The sequence below is a fragment of the Catharus ustulatus genome, chromosome 4 (genome assembly GCF_009819885.2).
Source record: "Catharus ustulatus isolate bCatUst1 chromosome 4, bCatUst1.pri.v2, whole genome shotgun sequence".
NCBI classification, from domain to species: domain Eukaryota; kingdom Metazoa; phylum Chordata; class Aves; order Passeriformes; family Turdidae; genus Catharus; species Catharus ustulatus.
In genome coordinates, this window is record NC_046224.1 from 18,789,036 (window position 1) to 18,807,658 (window position 18,623).

At 39.4% G+C, this 18,623-nt stretch overlaps 1 protein-coding gene across 2 annotated transcripts; it reads right to left on the reverse strand.

Annotated features, from left to right (window-relative positions):
- Positions 1 to 3,774: 3,774 nt before the first annotated feature.
- Positions 3,775 to 18,399, reverse strand: ALG12 (ALG12 alpha-1,6-mannosyltransferase). Of its 2 annotated transcripts, none has more exons than XM_033058186.1 (10): positions 18,297 to 18,399; positions 14,307 to 14,496; positions 14,030 to 14,162; positions 13,335 to 13,508; positions 11,813 to 12,007; positions 10,380 to 10,483; positions 9,712 to 9,935; positions 8,818 to 8,987; positions 8,558 to 8,633; positions 3,775 to 5,089 (listed from the first exon to the last, which is right to left on the reverse strand). In XM_033058186.1, exons 2-10 carry the CDS (start codon positions 14,469 to 14,471, stop codon positions 4,858 to 4,860), a joined length of 1,473 nt encoding a protein of 490 aa, XP_032914077.1. In that variant the 5' UTR covers positions 14,472 to 14,496; positions 18,297 to 18,399; the 3' UTR covers positions 3,775 to 4,857. The 2 variants fall into 2 exon arrangements, with proteins under 2 accessions (XP_032914077.1, XP_032914078.1); XM_033058187.2 differs by lacking the exon at positions 18,297 to 18,399 and adding an exon at positions 17,205 to 17,783.
- Between the last annotated feature and the right edge of the window lie 224 nt (positions 18,400 to 18,623).

Genomic DNA, 18,623 nt, shown 5'->3' on the forward strand with positions numbered 1-18,623 from the left:
AGGTGTTTACAGTTGTTGAGATCTCTGCCTTTTACTAGCTTTTTTTTTTCCCCTACCATTATTCAGAGCTGACCAGATTAAACTTTCATTTCAGTACCTCCGAACACAGGAAAACTAAATACACAATTAGCAAATAACACTTTCTAGTTTTAGATTATTTAGATTTTATAAACTAAGCATTTTACTCTTTCACAAGCATATTTGTCTTTTGCTTTTTTCTTAGCAACAAGGAAGAGTGATTCTTTACCTTCTTGGTTTCATTGCAAAGCTGACCCAAAAGTGATTTCATAAATTGAGTATGCCAACCAGAAACAGTAACCACAGCGATGTCCCCAACTCAGCTATCAACTTGGGTTCTAAGGACTGGATCTTTGCTTAAGCTGTCCCTGACTCTTATTTAATCTCTGAACCAATGCCTTCTTCCAACTTCCTAAGTTGGCAGTTTTAAAGGAAAATGTGGACTCCATTTCAGGAAGCATTTTTACCTTATACTTGGCACACACTGACAGATGAAGCCTTGGTACAGAACCAAGGACAGTTATAGCTGAAATAAAGCAGAATTGGTGAAAGATGCCCATGACATCATGATGTAGAATTTCAGAGGAAACAGTGGCTGCCCCTTTTATCATAAAGGTCTGAATTGAGCAAGCAAAAAGTAGTTATAGTTGTTCATGTTTATCTAAAGAGCTGATCTAAAATAAGTAGCTGCATACAAAGTGGAGCAGTTGCACTTTGAAATCATACATGTATAAACAAGAAATGAAGAAAACCTTTGTAGCAGTATTTGTTATGTAGCTTATGGAATTTTTGTAAATACCCTTTTAAATTTTGGCATCACATGTTAAGCAGATAGTGATACATTTCATGTATCACTGTTTAACAGCCTCTTAACATGAGTCTTGGCATAGCTGAGGCTAGTTATGTAACCAGCTCACCGAGATAGCTGTGGCTAAACACTTAACGTTAGTCATAAACTCAGCTTGACAAGTTTTCTTCTTTTCTTGCAAGCACAAAGCGAAGTCAGTTGTACAAGAAAGAAATTTTAAATACTAAGAAGGAAAGCTCTCAGAGGGTGGTGGTAGAAGGGGAGTATTTAAGAGTGAGCACATGTAGTAAAGGGAAGTAACACTAGGCTATAATTTCTGGAATTTCTGTGTAAGTTATGAAAAAATGCTGTGAGATCCAAGGGAAACTCTCTTGCATTGAAATTGATACAGCAAACCAGTACTAAGAACTCATATCAGTTTTCAAGGTCCTTAATATTATAGGAAGAACTAGAATTATTCAGGAAAATAAGAATGGTCCTGGAACAACTGTAACTACAGAATCAGCAGCACAATCTCAAGCTTGTTCTGAATGTGTAACCTGTCTCACTTAAGCGGATGTGTGAAATGGCCAGGAAGCAAGAAAAAGGAGTGTGCTCAGTGCTTCAGAATGCATTGCACAAAATACATGGCATTGAGGTTGAGTTCTAATGGACAAACAAGGGAAGAACCTGAGACACGTTCTGTTTTTTCCTCAGTGGTAGCAGATAAATGTATTTGATGTCAATAAAACCATTCTCCATCACCCCAATTTAGCTTGAGAAAGAAGACCCGCAGCAAGTACTTAGGGCAGGTATAAGTTTAATATAGTCTGATTTTTTTCCAGCTCTTGATATTAGAGACTTTGTGAACTGAAAGTTATTCCTTGATCTTTAGTTCTTTTGGTTCTTGATACAAGAGTCATCAGTTTATTTGACCCTTAGGGAGTAAAAACAAGACACCCTAAAATAAATCTCATTCTATAGCAGCACTGTAGATGAAGTGTACTATCCATCTTTTTGCTTTATTCAGGTTAATTCAACCTTCAGTTAATTCAATATGCTCACCTTATTTCTGCTTTTGTTAAGAAAAGCTGAACGTTATGGTAGGGTTGCAATCAGTCAAGTCAAAAGGTATTTTCCTTTTAAGTTAAATAGGTATGAGAAATTTATTACTCTAAAGTCCCTTCAAAAATTCCAAGTGCTCACTCTCTGTTCTCCTAGCTGCCCTATTCATTCCTGTAACTTGGTGCTTCCTCCTATGCCCCCTAATGCAGAAGAACTTGTAGTACCCAACTTTATGTTTGTAGAAGGAGCAAGAGACTTTATGCCTTCGTGTCCTTAAGGAACCTTTTTCTTCCATGCAAGTACAATGAATATGAATTTATAGTAATGGAGAAAATAAGCTCTATTGGTCTTGTGGAGCTAAAGAAAGGTAACACAAGACTTGGAGATTAAAAAATTAATTTAAGAGACATGGCTTTAGTTTCTTTTCCAAGGATTGCTTGTTTTATTCAAGCAGCCTTTAGGGAAAAACTGCAGTAATCTTCATCCCAGTTTACCACCTGTTCCTGCTTATTCCAAGTGCGGGGTCACCAAAATATTCATGGCCTGTGTCTGAGGTGGTTACCAATAGAATCATTGTTAGAAAGGAATACATGAGTTGGAGAGGACACACAAGGATCAAAGTTCAACTCTTCATCCTGTACAGGACATCTCCAAGAATCATACCACCCGTCCAAACACTTCTTGCACTGTCAGGCTTGCTGCTGTGACCACTTCCCTGGGGAGCCTGTTCCAGTGCCCTACCACCCTCTGGGTGAAGAACCTTTTGCTATTATCCCACTTAAACCTGCCCTGACACATACTGTTACAGAGGTCATACAGCCACAGGTACTGTGGTGTTCCATGCACTGCCTGGGTCACAATCTAGCCCTTTTAGTTGTAAAACCAAAGTTGCAGATTTTTCAACTAAGCACTTCCAATAACTTCAGATAGAGAACAAAATGTAACAGGACCCACATGAATTTCAGACACTCTTCAAAACTGCAATCCAGAATCTTTCCTGTCTCCTTGTATGCATTTTATCTGTCTCTACCCCAAACAAATAGTTAAAGAGCTGATGGCTTCTATTTCCATGGGTGATGAGGCTGTGAACAGGAACATGAGCTTCACAACTGAACACTATCACTGGTTTAAGGCCCACAGGCAGCACCTACATACCAGAGTAAGTCTGTGGCAGGACTCTATATGATGTGAGTATGACTTTCAGCAAGATGAAACTCTTAAATGCCTCATGTGTAACGTATTCAGTGTCACTTCATAGAGTAGCTTGAGATCCTATTCTGCAAGCACAGTAGGCCCAGGTTTTCTCTGTAGGTGAGAGAAGCAAATTCCTGCAGAGGGATTCTGACAACTGCGGATTTGGAAAGCTAAAGCAACCACGCAGACATTTGTATACACACCTGGGCAGGATAAATTTTAGTTTGGGTTCTTGAGTTGTGGATTCCAGTGTGGGGGAGTTACATGAAGTCAATAATTAGCCTTAACATGAAGGCTACCTAAATCCTTAAACAGAAGTTTTCCTTTGTGTGGTTCCAAATTTGCAGCTATTTGCACATGCATTTCCTTCTGTCTCTTGTGAATTGTTTGATGTTCAAACTGGCTCTGGAGGAAGCTGCATTTTCTTCCAAAGACAAGTCAAATAGATAATACTTGAATGATTTAAATTTCAAGAGCGGCCAGAGACTGGACCAACAAGTTCTGCAAGTTGCCTTTGCCAGATCTGCTCAGGCCAAGGAAGCTTGGGCAAAAACAGCCACCCACAAGAGAGCAGGCTCCACCCCACCAGATCAGTTCCACTGATACAAAATCTAGAGGATAAAAAGAAAACATGGTCCCAAAAACTGAAACAAACTGAAAGGTAGTTCCTGACTCAAGCAAGCTTAAGAATAAAAAGAAAACAAACAAAATTTTAAAAAATCCCAAACCACTTTATTCCATAATTATATTTTACTCAAGTTTTCAGTCAGCAAGGAATAGTTTTGTGCCCATGATAATTTCAGTGATTCTGACATTTTACACTTATGGAGCTTCTGTCATATTACAACTGGCCCTAAACAAAATTCTAACCTTTTTTCCTTGTTCCATTCAGCAATCTATGCAGACATCTTTAACAAAAACATCTAATAAAGAAACTACAGAGCATGCAATCTTACTCTAGTTTATAGAATGGCACATCAGAGTATTTCTTTCCCAAGGGATTACTTAATTAAAAAAAAAAAGGAAAACAGCATCTATCTTAAAGTGGGCATTTTCATAGGTAAATTTTTACACTGCAAATTAAGATATCATTACAACAGAAGAGAGGAAACATCATTGAAAAACGCTTTTTCCCAGGAAATCCAAGTTACTGCTTTTTCATGAGCTGTTGAAATGAAGATAATCATCCTTAGTACTCAAATCTGTTATGAAACAGCACTTGTCAAGAGGCCCAACTGCTTTTTAAGTGAATGTTTGATTAGTTTGGTAGCCTATAGGGCACAATTAGATATTAGGATGAAGCTAAGATAAATATGGCTTTCCTGTGTTGATAACATCATTAGGTTACACACAGGCAATCTGACAGCTGAGGGGGTTACAATCCTGCAGATACATTAAGTAATACATCTTTGCACACATAGATTACATATCAAACTATTGCCCTAGCACAAACCTGTTGATTTTGTATCTTATGTAGGACAATGAGGACATACCTGTGGCTACATGATGAAACAGACTACCAAACCAAGTAGACAGGTTTTACTTAATACCACTAAATTTGTAGGCAACCTCTCTCAAACATATCTTAACAATACAACTCAGTATGTACTGACTAGGAATGCACTGTATTATTTATGTAAGAAACAGGACGGAGCTAAATACCAATCAGTACAGAGATTTTCCACGCCTTTCCACAGAAGATGAGTTGCAGTGCTGGAATGACAACTTGCTGCTGTCTTATATAGCTCAGTCATCAGCAAAATCACATCAAAAGACTTACTTAAAATTCACAGTCAAGATGATAGAGGAAGTTTTTCCAACAGTACTAATTTTGGTTTCAAGTTTAAAGTAAAAGGAGGTAGTGCAGTAAGGTTCAATCCAATTTTACTGATGCCAGGTATATTTGCCAGTGGCCTGTGGGTTGTCTTGTAATGTGATATTTGAAGAGGATTTGTTTCCATCAGTATATGTGTGTAAGAAAACATCAACTGGTCTCCTGGTTTAATATCTTCTCTTTTGTCATACCTGTGAAGAATAAAGAAGGTTTATTTTTATTCCTTGCTTTACCTATTAAAGATGGCCATTATTGCAGACACATGTGGCATCCATGATGAAGCACAAAAAGGAGCTAACATTCTCAGTTATATGTCCTGATTAAATAGAACTGCAGGAAATAGTATTTTTGAAGTATGTAGGGACTCCATTATTCCATGCAGGTCTTTCTGCTGCTATTGTGATATAAATCACAACTCCTAGAAAATTTCTTACTAGTTCCCTATTTGAATTCAGTGGAAAAAAGACTCCAAAGCCTAAGATTGTAGGAAACTGAACCATTTTTAAGTTTTACTCTACAAAAACTGCATTTGGAGAAATGTGAGGGTTTTGGTTTGGTTTTGTTTGGGTTTTTTTTAGTAATTGTAAAAAACACCTTACGTAGTACTGAAGCAGAAACTTTTTTCTTCTGGTAGTCATACATTAGAGTAGGAACCTCAGAGAACAGCAGGGAGAAGACCTCCTTACCATTAGAGGAAAGAAAGAGCCTGGCAATTATAGTACTAATTTGGCAGTTGTTATTTCTAAGTTCAGTTCCCTGACCTACTACGTGTTTGGGCAGGTCACTTTGGGTCAGCTTTCATAAACTGTTTAAGTACCAGAATACATATAAATTATATATAAAAATTTTAAGTTATTTAAAAGTAATTACTGAGTTCTAGGACTATGTATTATGTACACTCACTGTTATTTCTTAAAAGGATTTATGTTTAATCTAGCTATTGAGAGAATTTACAAGATGAGAAAACAAGTGACTTAGCCATTAGGCAGGGATGTGCAAGATCTAGTTTCAGCCACTTTTCATCTGATCTAAGTCCAACACTGAAGTTCATCATCTCTTAAAAGCTGTATGAACCCCTTTAATCTTCTAAGAATTGAGACAGATCATCCTCACTGTCTCATGAGGATATGGTTCTACTTCGCAATAGTTATTTGTTCATTCACTGAGGAGAGCCAGGTGCAATTTATAGCAGCTTAAGGGTTAGGATATTCATACTGGACATGGCAGCCTGATCGAGTCCTCAGTCCAGCAACTCCAAAGGAGAAGAAAGAGGTTAAGTTCACTCCAAAACACTCCATAAACCACTGTTAGGGTCTGTAACCTGAGTGAAGAGTAGTGCCCCACTCTTCACCTTTTCTGTTGCCCTGTTCTGTGAACTGTTTTCTACCAGCACTTGGAACTCCTATTCTTAGGCACCTGAACCCTTCCACATGTTTCACAAGCATCTTACTCAGGCAGTGACTTTCCTTGCAGACGTGGATACAGGTAGGGAAGTAGTGCAGTCCCAGCCCTACATATCCCCTAAATGCACCTAGGATTAAATCCAGCCTGCATCTTTGCAGGCCTGGCCTCTCATCTGCCTGAATTCCCTGAAAAAAATCTCTACTGATATTCTGCTATTTTTGTAATCCTGCCTGACAGGGCAGTCATCAACATTTCAGATATCTGAAGGAAGTACTTTACAGAAAACTAGAAGCTTTGTGTGGCTTGTTAACTAAAATTTTGGCAACTTAGAGAAGATCCCAGGCTGACAAGATTCATAAGTGTCACTAAATACACCATATAATGCAGAATTAGGCTTTGCACACTGCAGGTGTTTTCTTCTTTTAAAACAATTGCATGCTAATTTCACTGCTATTTCCAAAAATATCACAATACCCCTTAGGTTGGTAGATACATGCAAACTGGCAGAAGGAACAGCATTACTTTGTAGTAACCTTACCAACTACTAATTTCACATCTTCTTCATCAGCAAGTAAAAGGCCTTTCATCTGGCTGCAAGCATTTCTGAATTTTATTATTTTTAAATACTTTAAGCTTACACAGCATATTTATTCAGGGTTCAAAGAGACTGCACTAATTGAAGACAAGATTGTAACACCTGCTCCATGTAAGAACCTGCATCAAGCTCCTTTCAATCACCCTTTGAAGAAAAATAATAGATTGCTTGCATTTTTCTTAAGGCAAATTGATCTAATCTGAGCACACTACTGAAAGCTGATAACTGTAAGACACTTTTGTTTATGGACTGCAATTATCTGATGAATCATCAGCCTTCACAGCCACCCCATCCCTAATCTGTTTCCACCTGATATACACTGTCTATGAAAACATTAAGTTAGTTTTCACCCATCTGAAAGGCTGTCACTTTCTTGGACAAGCAGAAAATGGACAGTTGGTGCCACTGCACTTTGCACTACTGTGCTGTCTGACCAAGTGGTAGTCCTGTGTATGATGCTCATTTGTGGATTTTGCCTGATTTTTTTAACGTGAAACTTTATGCTGGCCTAGAGCCTTTGTTCTGCTGAGTACAGATAAAAGTGAGAGAGAAACTGCTCTGCAGCTGCAACACTATGAAATATCTATCAGTGGCAGGAATATTACTCATTCACCTTCCAATCCCACAAGGCCTTACAAGCCTTGTGAACCCCAAGCAATGCAACACTCAACAATGCAAAAAGTTCATTGGAATTAAGTACTACTGAGAGAGTAGAGTTACAGTCAGAGTACTGTGTGCATTTAAGTATATTTAAAAACCCCATAGACTGAAACATTTTAGCTATCATGCACATTCTGTCCCTTGTACTTTAGCAGCTTATTGTCTCCTCCCAATTCATGGCTTAAGACTTTCTCTAGATTCAACATACAAAAAAACAATTTGAAATAAACAATAGATAGATAATTGTGAAGGCTTTAAACAGTCTGTATCATCATGAGAGTATGAAGGATGTTCCACATAAAAACAGACTTTTGATATTAAAACATACATGAGCCTCACATTGCCACACATCATTCAGACAAACAAATCATTATAAACTCTCTTCTGCTAAGAACAGCTCTGTTTCACAAGGTCTAGTGGGGTATCAAACCTAAACATAATGGTATAAATTTTGGTAAGCTAACAATTTTTATGTTGTTTCTGATGTCTTTAGCATCATTAAGGCTGGAAAAGATGTTTACAAGCATCAAGCCCAGTCGTCACCTTAGCACTACTACCACATCCACCACTAAGCCATGGCCCCAAGTTATCCACACTTATCCACACTTCTAACACTTCCAGGGATGGTGACTCCACCACTTCCCTGGGCAGCTTGCTCCAATCCTTGACAACCGTTGCCATGAAGGAATTTTTCCTAGCATCACACCTAAACCTCCCCTGGCACAACTTGAGGCCATTTCCTCTTGTCCTTTGAAATATTCTATGCTATATAGGCAAATCAGAGTCAACCAAAACAATGAAAAAACACTGCAGTGCTTTATTTCTGAAATGGCAGCACTGCAGACATCAAAAATTCTCTAAAGATTCATACTGTTCTTAAGCTAGTTTAATAATTACGCTGTAGCAGAAATTGTGCTTGCAATGCTTGTCTCTGTACATATGCAAAAAAGGAAAAAGTAGGCTACTGTCCTCAGATGAAAATACCTTCTTTAGAACATACCTCCAATCAGAATTGATTTCCAGAAACCGAGAAACTCCCGTTTGTGCTGCAGCCACATCAATATGAACAGAGACATCTACATCAATAAAGAAAATAGAATAGCTTCAAAATTCTTCCAGGTACACTCTGATTAATAATAAATTAACAAAGCAGTAACAAAGAAGATGCATCTACCTAGTCTGAAGAAGCAGTATGCAATACATGGAAAGATATACTGAAATTAAAATTAGGTGAACTTACCTCAAGCCAGCTTTACATACCTGCTGTTGAAGGTACCAACTCATGCAACTTCTGAATTGCCACTCCCCCAGGATAATTGAAATGTGAAACATATAAAGATGTTCCTGAATAAACAGCATTAAGTAGAAGATGTATTATAATAAAGAAAGATCCAAGTTTGTACAGCCAGGATCTCCGGTAGTTATTCAGACTGTTGAGGAAAAGAAAAACAAGAATAAACTGTTATTTTCTTTCATACTGGTCACTGACTACTGTGACAACTGTTATGGAAACTCCAATTCTAGATAATAAAGATTAATGCAAATTTTATTAATCCTGTATGACATGTATTTATTACCAATTTCTAGAAGATTAACTTCTAGAGACATTTAAATTAGAATAATCTCATTAATAAAGCTAAGACAAACATCAATAAAGTTAAGTATTTCTGTTTAAAAACTTCAGGCATGAATATATTCTTTTAAAGAAGTTAAACTCTGAACACTTCAATTTGTTTACTCAATATACTCAAACATAACTATTTAACTCCATATTTCACAAGTCTCACTTGTGTATTAAACTCTTCTGAAGTAAGTTGCATTAACAGCTCAGGAGTAACACTGCAATGTGTCTTTTTTTAGGTAGATAAAAAAATTGCATTGCAACAGCATAGCAGTCAAATTAGGGCTCTATTCTCAATTCTCCTTCCGACTTCCCAAACAGTCCCGTCAAAGCATTTGACTTTTCTGTTTCCACTTCTCTTTGCAGTCAAATGGGTACAAAGACCTCAAACTCCTTTCTACAGCATATGAATGTTTCGATATGATCCAAAATTCAAGATGGAAAAAAGTGCACAGAAATGGTACTAATAGTTTTCCTTTTGCATTTTCAGATGAAAAAACCCAACAAACAAACAAGCAGGATTTTGAACTTACATTCGTGAGCACATTTTAGCAGCCACTATGTTGAAAACAGGGAAAGTATAGATGATGAAACGCAGCTCTTTGTGTGGGAGAAACGAATACAAGAAAATAAAGCCCAGTGCTGGCAAAAGTAAAATCCGAGTTCTCTTTTCTGTTACCCCTAAAGGTACAAATACTATGCTGCATCCCAAAGCACGAGGCAGGGCTGAATAGAAATACCACAAGAAGGGAGAGGTCTTCAAGGTGAAGAGTTAAGGATGCTTTCACTGCTAACAAGTAAAGTAACTATTCTTTGCATTAGTACCCACAAATCTTGCAAACATGCAATATACTTTTTCTATACACATTCTTCCAGCCTTTCATTTCCTGTCTTATCTTTGGAGAACTAAAAGCAGTTGCTTAATTACATTCACATCACCAACAGAGGCAGATCAAATGGCACTAGTGATGGGTAACATGAAAAACCAAGGAGAAGAAACCTGGCTTTATATTGGTAGAACATAAAGAGGCAAGAAAAAAGTTAGCAGAGGAGAATTACAATCTGCAAAAACAGTTAAAAGACAGATATTATGTCGTAAGTTTTAATAATGAAAAGTAGAATCTAACACCCTGAGTCTCAGGAATAAGTCACATCAAGTCTTTGGTTAGTGTTATTTTTCTCTGGATGTTTCAAAGGATACTCCCCAGTTGGAACTTTTGTTTAAAACTGTGTTATACCAGAGCACTTTCCCCTCAGGCCACACAAGCTGCCTCCAAAATACAGAATCCACAGCAACTGTTAGCCCTAAAAGAATTAAAGAGATACAAATCTGCATGAACTAAAAACTAGGGAAAAGCAGACACATCCAAATAGCACATATACAGCTTATTGAGACCAACATAAACTGAAACATGCATTGTAAGCCTCACCCAAAACCACAGAGAAGGCTGAATATGTCTGTCTTGCAGGGGAAATGTAGGGAATGGAGGCACTTCTGAACTGAAGCCTTAAAAGAAGCATGTTAGACATGAATCCAATTGGGATTCACCCCACTCCAACCTCAGGTTAAAAAAAATGGTTTAATTGAGTTTTGCTTTTGTGTTAAGAGCATTAAATGTAATGAATGATAAGAAGCTCATGTTAACTTCAAATAGTATGAAATAAATTTTATTGTAGAACTACAATTGTTTTTTGTTAAGTTAGAAAAAACAATCATAAAGTTTGCTACTATTTATTAGGTGGAGGGAGAAGGAGAATAAGGGAGGAAAGGCAAAAATAAAGCAGCAAAACTGTCAGCCCTATCTCCTCCATTCAGCTCTGTGAAAACTGCTCTGGTATTTAAGGATTTTGCTCAGATAGGAAATGGGAGTGCCAGTGGTTAATTCCCATTGAACCTCCAAACTCCTACATCATGAGGTGTCACCAAATGCACCTGGCATAATTGTTTTAATGTTTCTATTGTGCACTCTGTGCAAGGTATAGTACACTGCCAGGGGTCATCATCACATATCTGACAATAGCATTTTTAATTAGGTTAGCTGGCAGAACAGCTTGGAGCATTTATGTGCACACACACGTGAGTCTTCCACAGACGGGTAGAGACAAGGGATTTTTTCAACCTCTCCAGTATGGAGATCACTTAAGCTGTTACATTGAATTTAATAGTGGAACAGAGTCGAACTGCAACTCTGCCCAGAACCCTCCTGGTTGGTATCTCTGTCACACAGCTGCATTTTATCTTGGGACTCATCACCATAGCAGTAGATACTACAACTGATAATATGCACAAGTAGCTACAGACAGGTACTAATTGTACTGAAGTCAACTTGCACATCCTAGCCTCTTTAAGATCAAGACATTACACTGTAAACATCTAAAGACAGAGGCCACACTAGCTTTCTCTGCTCTGCACACATCTATTTCCTCACACAGAAATTGCCAAATAAATAAAAAGTCTTGTCATATTGTTAGCAAACAGAATCAAACTAAAACAAAAACAATTTACAACACCCCACTTACCCTCTCTCCACTGCCACCCCTCAAAAAACATCCTTAAGGGCCATTCAACAGATAATTCAGTCAAAACTCCACTTGAACTTCATGTCATTTGGTTTCTTCCAAGTAAACACTTACCCAACCAAAATATCCCAGCAGGAACAGCATGGGAAAACACCTTGAAAATGGAGATTCTTTTAGTTAATAACGTCACCAGGAGCATGAGGCCTAAGAATATGCAGAGCTCTGATCGGAAGACTATAATCGCCAAAGCTGAGAACCAAATGAATGGCCTTTGCTTTTGCTGTATCCAAAATGTCAATGCCAGGAGCACTGTAAAACCAAAAAACCCCAAAATACATCATACAATGCACTGAATTATTTATTTTCTAAAGGGTAATACTCAATGATATCTTCGTGTTCCTCTGACTTCCCACCAATCCTCTCTTGGTCTTCCTACCACTCCTAGTCCAGAAATTCTTCCTTTGTTAGAGAAATGTAATTTGGAATAATGCACATCTTTATAGTGTTGATGCTTAAGTAATTAGGAAAAGTATAACCACAGAAAGGAAACAGGGGAACTCTTTTTAGGCAGTATATTTAATAGCTGTTGGGGGTGGGGGGAAATAAAACAAACCTTAAGTGGGTACTAAAAGCTTCTCAAACTACTATTCATAATTATTATTGCTCAATATCAGCTGGACAGTTAGTTTATTCTCTTGGCTAAGTATATTCTATATTCATGACAACACAAACACATTTAAAATACAAAAATGAGACTATGGACTACTGCTGAGGGAGAAAGATCTATAAATTCATCTACGTGATTAGGTGGGACACACCATATCTCTATGAAGTTGTCTCTACTTTTAGTTTAAATCTCAACATAGTAAACTGCTTGGGATCCTAAGGAAAACGCGAAACACTAAGGCACAAAACCAGGAAACAACTTGCATTTTTAATATGCAGAAATTATCTGAGACATTACTACATTATTGTCAGTTTATCTGACAATTCATCTGCTTTTGTTTCTCATTTCTCATCTATAGAGATTCTTACATCAACCTCACACTTATTAGCTGAACAATTTGCACTGAAGCATTTAGTGACTCAGTAAATACCTGTCACATGTGATTATTTTCCTCTTCATCAGCTCTGGGGGAAAACTGAATATGTAAAGGAGAGTTTGGCTTCATTTTTTGTTGTGGGTTTTTGTTTTTTTTTACTGTAAGTATAGAAACTGCTGCATTTTTAGACAGCTTCAGAAGAGGAAGGTGGAGATGCTGCAGCAGGAATTTCTTCTACACTCCCATGAGAAAGCGCAGGCCAAGTTCACAGGGTTTTTTTGAACTGCAGGTGTACCTCATCCCTTTTCATAACTCTATGCTGTGTGCATTAGATGTGTACTCAAACCTCTAGCCAATGAAAGCCATCTAACAAAACCTGCACATACTCACATTCAACAAAACTTGATTCAACAGTCATTGTAAGCATATATGATAATAAAGGAGAAAAATCTCAAGCTTTCTAGTCTTGTTAATACACAGTTTAATCAAGTGGATATGTTAATTTAGTCTGATCATACTTTTAGTGTGCTTTAACTACTGATACATTTGAAAATAAGTTTTAGATTTTAATTTTTCTCCCATGAAATACCTACCAAATGGAAGTGCAAACACGTTAGGGAGGGTTCTTGTACAGTAAAACATAAAATGAAACTGAGTAACAGTGATGAGACAGAAGATTGATGCTGTAGTTGCTCCAAACTGTTTTCTAACTTCTTTCTGCAGCTTCCATAACGTGTAAATCACACTGAGCCCCAAACTTCCTCGGACTGTCAGGAGAATAAAAATGGGAATCAAAGAGTAGCATCAGATGGATCACTGATGAATGGCCACAATATATAACGTAATGGGATGACGTTCTGAAGATTAACACATAAGATACCGCACTACAACTACTTTCAAAGAAACAAAAAGCCAAACAAAACTCCATTTAGTTTATGTATTCTAATCCGCTTTTGACTTGTCTGGTAGTTCTGCACAAAGGTCAATGCTTCCATGCCAAAGTTAGCAATCCTTTCTGAAGTGTACACGGGAGTGTAGTCTCTGAAGAGACTTGAGACTCTCGCTTTTTCTACACTGCCTGACATTTGTTAGCATAGACTTTCTCTGTGCTGTTAGTTATTCCCCAAAGAGGGAACTGAATGGCCACGCTGGACCCAAGTATCATAGTCTGGGTTTTCCCTTATTGAGGAAAAGAGTATCACAACTTAACCATTGATCTAAATGTAGCAACAATGTTTTAACTGATGTACTAATGGGTGACATCTCTGGGGATTTGAAGTTCTCATACCTATCAGCTGGGAATAAAACTTGGACATTCGTAGCACAGAAAATATGTAGATAGCTGGGCTGGAAAGAGCAGCAATAAAAATTGGTCCAAGGAACGTTCTTGGGACAACTCCAGGAAATTCATGATGGTCATACTGCAAAAAGGAGAATCTACTTAAAATAGGCAAATCAGAAACAAGAGAAAATAAATCATATTTACACCACATTTGTCCTGCAGATACTGCAGGGAATTGCCATCTTTAACACTATCCAGAAATGAAGATATTATTTCAATTTACCTTATCCAAGTCCAGCTGGTGGTACACCACATCATGGATAGCTTGTAGATTAAAGCTTTCCTCCACTTTTGTAAAAGGACAGACAGTTAAATGAACAAAGGCGACTGCAATAAGCAGCAGCAGCAACGGGAATGACCGCCCACTTGAGCTCCTCTTCTGAGCCATCTTGGGTTTGAAATTTAGATATATTCTATTATAAAGAAAATTTGAAAAAAAATTACATAAATAGTGTGAAGTGTACAACCAGAAAAAAAGTAAATGTACTACAGCAGTCAAAAAGTTTAAACAAAGATTAGTAAGTCAAAACACCCAGGAAATTTTTTACTACATTCAATGAATTAAGATACTCAAAAATATATTCAGAAGCACTTCAGAATTTATGCCACTGTCTGTAAATATAATTGTTTCAGTTTTCACCTAAAAACATGGACCCTACCTATGAAAGTATATCCCCGTGCATTCCATACTGCCCCACTGCTGAGTGTCACCTCAGTTATGTCTGTAATTTGTGGGACAGCTTTGTAATTCACCCTCACTTTAACTGCACACTGGATTTACACACGATCTTTAGAACATAATCTCTCGTTTGCTCAGGGCTCCAAAATCAGTGGGAGAGAATCCAGAAGGATGAGAATATTCAGCACAGAGTACTTTGATCTCCTGAGTCTGCCAGCTGCTAGGTCTGGACTCGGCCAGGAAAGAACAAATCCCCTCTGGCACCCACACGTTACTATGGCAAGAGACATTCTGTACCCCATACCTCACACTTCTATCCAGAAATGAAGGCCCCCTCTCCTTAGTGCTTCATTTCACAACAATGCTGAGCCATTCTTAAGGGAGTATTTATATCGTATTTTATCATTACGATAAAATCATGTGTCAGGTGATGCCAGAGCAAATCTATTTCATGTTCTTTTAATTTAAGCTTCCCAATTTTTTTAAGTTTACAATTTAATAAAAGACAAGAGATTTTGGTTATTGCTATTCTTGCTCTATTCTCACAGAGACAAATTTCAAAACCAGCATTTCTAAAGTATAACCGGGGTTTTGGTTAGAGATGTTTTCTCCTGTGTTTTGGTCTAAATATGTCCATCAAACAGCTGTAAAATAGTTGGCAGATTTCCTGGAATCACATAGCAACTGCCTCCTAGAGCTACCTTTTCCTGAACAGATTTTTGTGCTGCTCATCAGTAAAAATGAGTGAGCTCATATTCCTTGTATTCACAACTAGCATCAATAAATCCTGAAATTCGTGTACTCGCTGTAAATTGCATGTATCTGCATATTACTTTAAATATTTCACTGACTGTATTTCTTTTTCTGATGATTGTTTCTGCTGCAGACTATGACTGAAGCTCTAAGCCTGGGCTCAAAGACAGAGCATTGACAGAGCCTAAACAAACCCTTCATCCCAGGAAGTAGGAACAGCTTTTTTTAACCCGTGTCTAGTATTACTTCTTTACAAGAATGGATAATGATGGTTTATGCTACAACAGAATCCTTTTCCCACAGCAGTAGGAAAAGAGGTATGGGACTGACACCAGGATGCAGGAATCGAGTCAATCCTACTTTCTAAGGTCTCATGTCCCACACCAGGATACCTCAAAAAGTATCTGGCAGGAATTAAGTCCCTGCACAGGCAATTTATGTGGCACAAAGTCTTGTCTTTGGAAGGCAATCTTGCAGAATTCTTCCAATAAAGCAGAAGAATCTCATGTTACTGGCCAAACTTAACTGAGAAGAATGGACACTGAAGGGTCAATTCACTGCTGCACACAGAGACGTGCCACTTGAATAACTCATGCATCAGGTGAAACAGGATATTCACCTGCAAGGTGGGTATTTCTGACTCCAAATTCACAGCTTTTTAACATTGCAGGTATTTTAGGACCCAATAAATCCTTATGAAAGGACCAAAGTACCAAGAAGCTCAATATTTTTCCTTCTTAACTACATCATCTGCATAACACTGAGCTGTAACCATCAAAAATAAATACTGCATTCATTATCCTCTGACCGATCTACAACACAGCCTGCTCCTGGTATCTTTAGCTGATAACCACATGAGTAATCAGTCCCCAGCTTCCTAAATCAGAATGAAAGTGAAGTTGCATTTCCCATACACAGTTTATCACAAGTTTGTTTGTTTTTTTTTTATCTTGATGACTCCATTCCTTTTGTATGCCTGATAAAAGTGAGCATGCCAGCATACTTGTACATCTTGAAGATAATTATAGACATTATAAATACCGAAATTCCCTGAAGGGAAACATGCTAGAAGATAAAACACCAAAGCATGAAAACAACATCCAGGTTTCTGAGATAAAGTCTAATAAATTCAGTGGTCTTGTCAAGAGTCAAGATAACTTGCTCTGTTGACAATTGATGCTGACAAGCATCAAAATTCAATTGAAATTTATCAAGACGGGTCAACACCGAATTTGATTATTAAAATAAATTTACTGTATAAAAGCAAATATTTGCAATTACAGGGTTTTTAAAAAATTTTTTAAAATGCCAAAACCACAGAAACAGATGTTCACTAAATAATTTAATAATGAAACTTAGAGAAATAATCACAAGCAAGTACACATAGATTTGCCCATTGATTACATTCTGGCAACTTCAGAAAAATCTTCCTCAGGCCTCCACAACAGAGCCACACTGGCTACCCCTGCCCCAAGGAACCCACATCAAGACTGAATCACAGATGAGCAGGGGTTTTTAATGCAAGGCATTTATCTTTTCCTGGGATTAAACTGGGTGAAAAAATAAATCGGGTTTTCATATTAAAAAAAAAAAAAAAGCTAAAGTACTTCCATCAAAAATGGTTTGTTGCTGTTTTATACTTTTTCATTAGTTCACATAGATTTTTTACTCTTCCTGTGAAAAACCTACCATATTTAGCTCACTTATGTTTTTCAGACACACCTCAGAAGAGCTATGATAGAGTTTGGCAGTCAAACTGAGTGTTAAAGCTGTCCTCAGAGTAATTTCAATTCCTCACACGGAGACATCTAAGCAGAAGCACCAAGCGCACCCCAGCATAAGGTCTTCCCTCTTTAGGCTTGATCTAGCTTTGGCAAAACCCATTTTATGTTTTCTTAAATTCCCATGGTTGTTTTCCTATGCATTAATAGCTCTTCCAAGCTTGCTCTAGAGTTAACACCTCAATGAGGTCAGATTTAAACCTTGTAGTTATTGGGATTGCTTTTTCTTCTTGTATCAGGAAAAAAGTACAGTTACCATTCTTATATACACTTCCTCATAAGTTTCGAGACTTGTTAAATAAATAAATAAATAAATAAATAAACAAGAAATAAACTAGGAGGAAAAAAAAAGAAGAGAAAGTTGAGGCGGGAGATAGTGTGGGACACTACCAGACCCAAAGGTACGACGGAGCCACAGTGAAAGGAATGGTGCTCTTGGGGCCGGGGAGGAAGCATGCAGAATGCTCTCGGCTGAAACCCACCCACCCCAACCCGGACACTCAACCCGGACACCCAGCCCTCCCGGCTCCCGGGCACGCCGGCCCAGCGGGGAACCCCCGGACACCGGCCCAGCGCAGCGCAGCCCCGCAGGTGCCGGGCCGGCTCTGAAGAGCCGCCCGAGCCAGGGCTCTGCTCTGAGGGGGCTCTGTGTGGCTTCAGGCCGGCACCAAACACCACCCGCTGCAGCTGCCGGCGCCGCCCCGAGGCCGCCCGGCCCCCGCGGCAGGGCCGGGCACCGCGCCCCGCGCACACCCCTCAGGAGGCGGCTGCGCTGCCCTGCCCTGCCCGGCTGCGCTCCCTCCCGCCACACCACAGCTCCCTCGCCCGGGATGCGGAGAGCTGGGGCGGCCGCCTGGCACCGCCCGACAGGGCTCCCGGGAGCGCCCTCTGGCCCGGCTGCAGCAGCGGCACGGGCAGCGGGCAGCTCTCCGCCGCCCCGTCCCTCCCTGCCGCCCGCCCCGCCGGCCCGGGCAGCGCCCGCGGCCCGGCCCGCACTCACCGCGCGCGCGCCCACGTGGCCGCCCCGCAGAGGGCGCCGGCAGCGCGGGAGCGGCACCGCCAGCCCCGCGAGCACGTGACTGCCTGCCCCGCCAGCCATATTAGGTGAGGGCAGGGCACGCCCCCGGCAGCAGAAGGTCTCCGAGGCGGCTGCCAAACACGAATGGCGCACGGCTCTGAAGCCCCTACGGAGCCGGTGTCTGCCCTTTCTCATGATGGCGGCCTATGGGCGTCTCTCGCTCAACAGCTCTGCCCCGCCCTGCTCTCTGGGCACGCGGGGGGCTCCCATTGGTCCGGAGCGTGGCGGGCTCTGATTGGACCACGTCCC

Excerpts from the sequence above, each read along its gene's own strand:
- ALG12 (XM_033058186.1), bottom strand. The coding sequence starts at position 14,471 with ATGGCTCAGAAGAGGAGCTCAAGTGGGCGGTCATTCCCGTTGCTGCTG. Across the intron at positions 9,936-10,379 it reads ACAAAAGTTCCAACTGGGGA|ACCTCTCCCTTCTTGTGGTA; the intron begins GTATCCTTTGAA and ends TTCACCTTGAAG. Across the intron at positions 5,090-8,557 it reads GAAATCAATTCTGATTGGAG|GTATGACAAAAGAGAAGATA; the intron begins GTATGTTCTAAA and ends TATTCTTCACAG.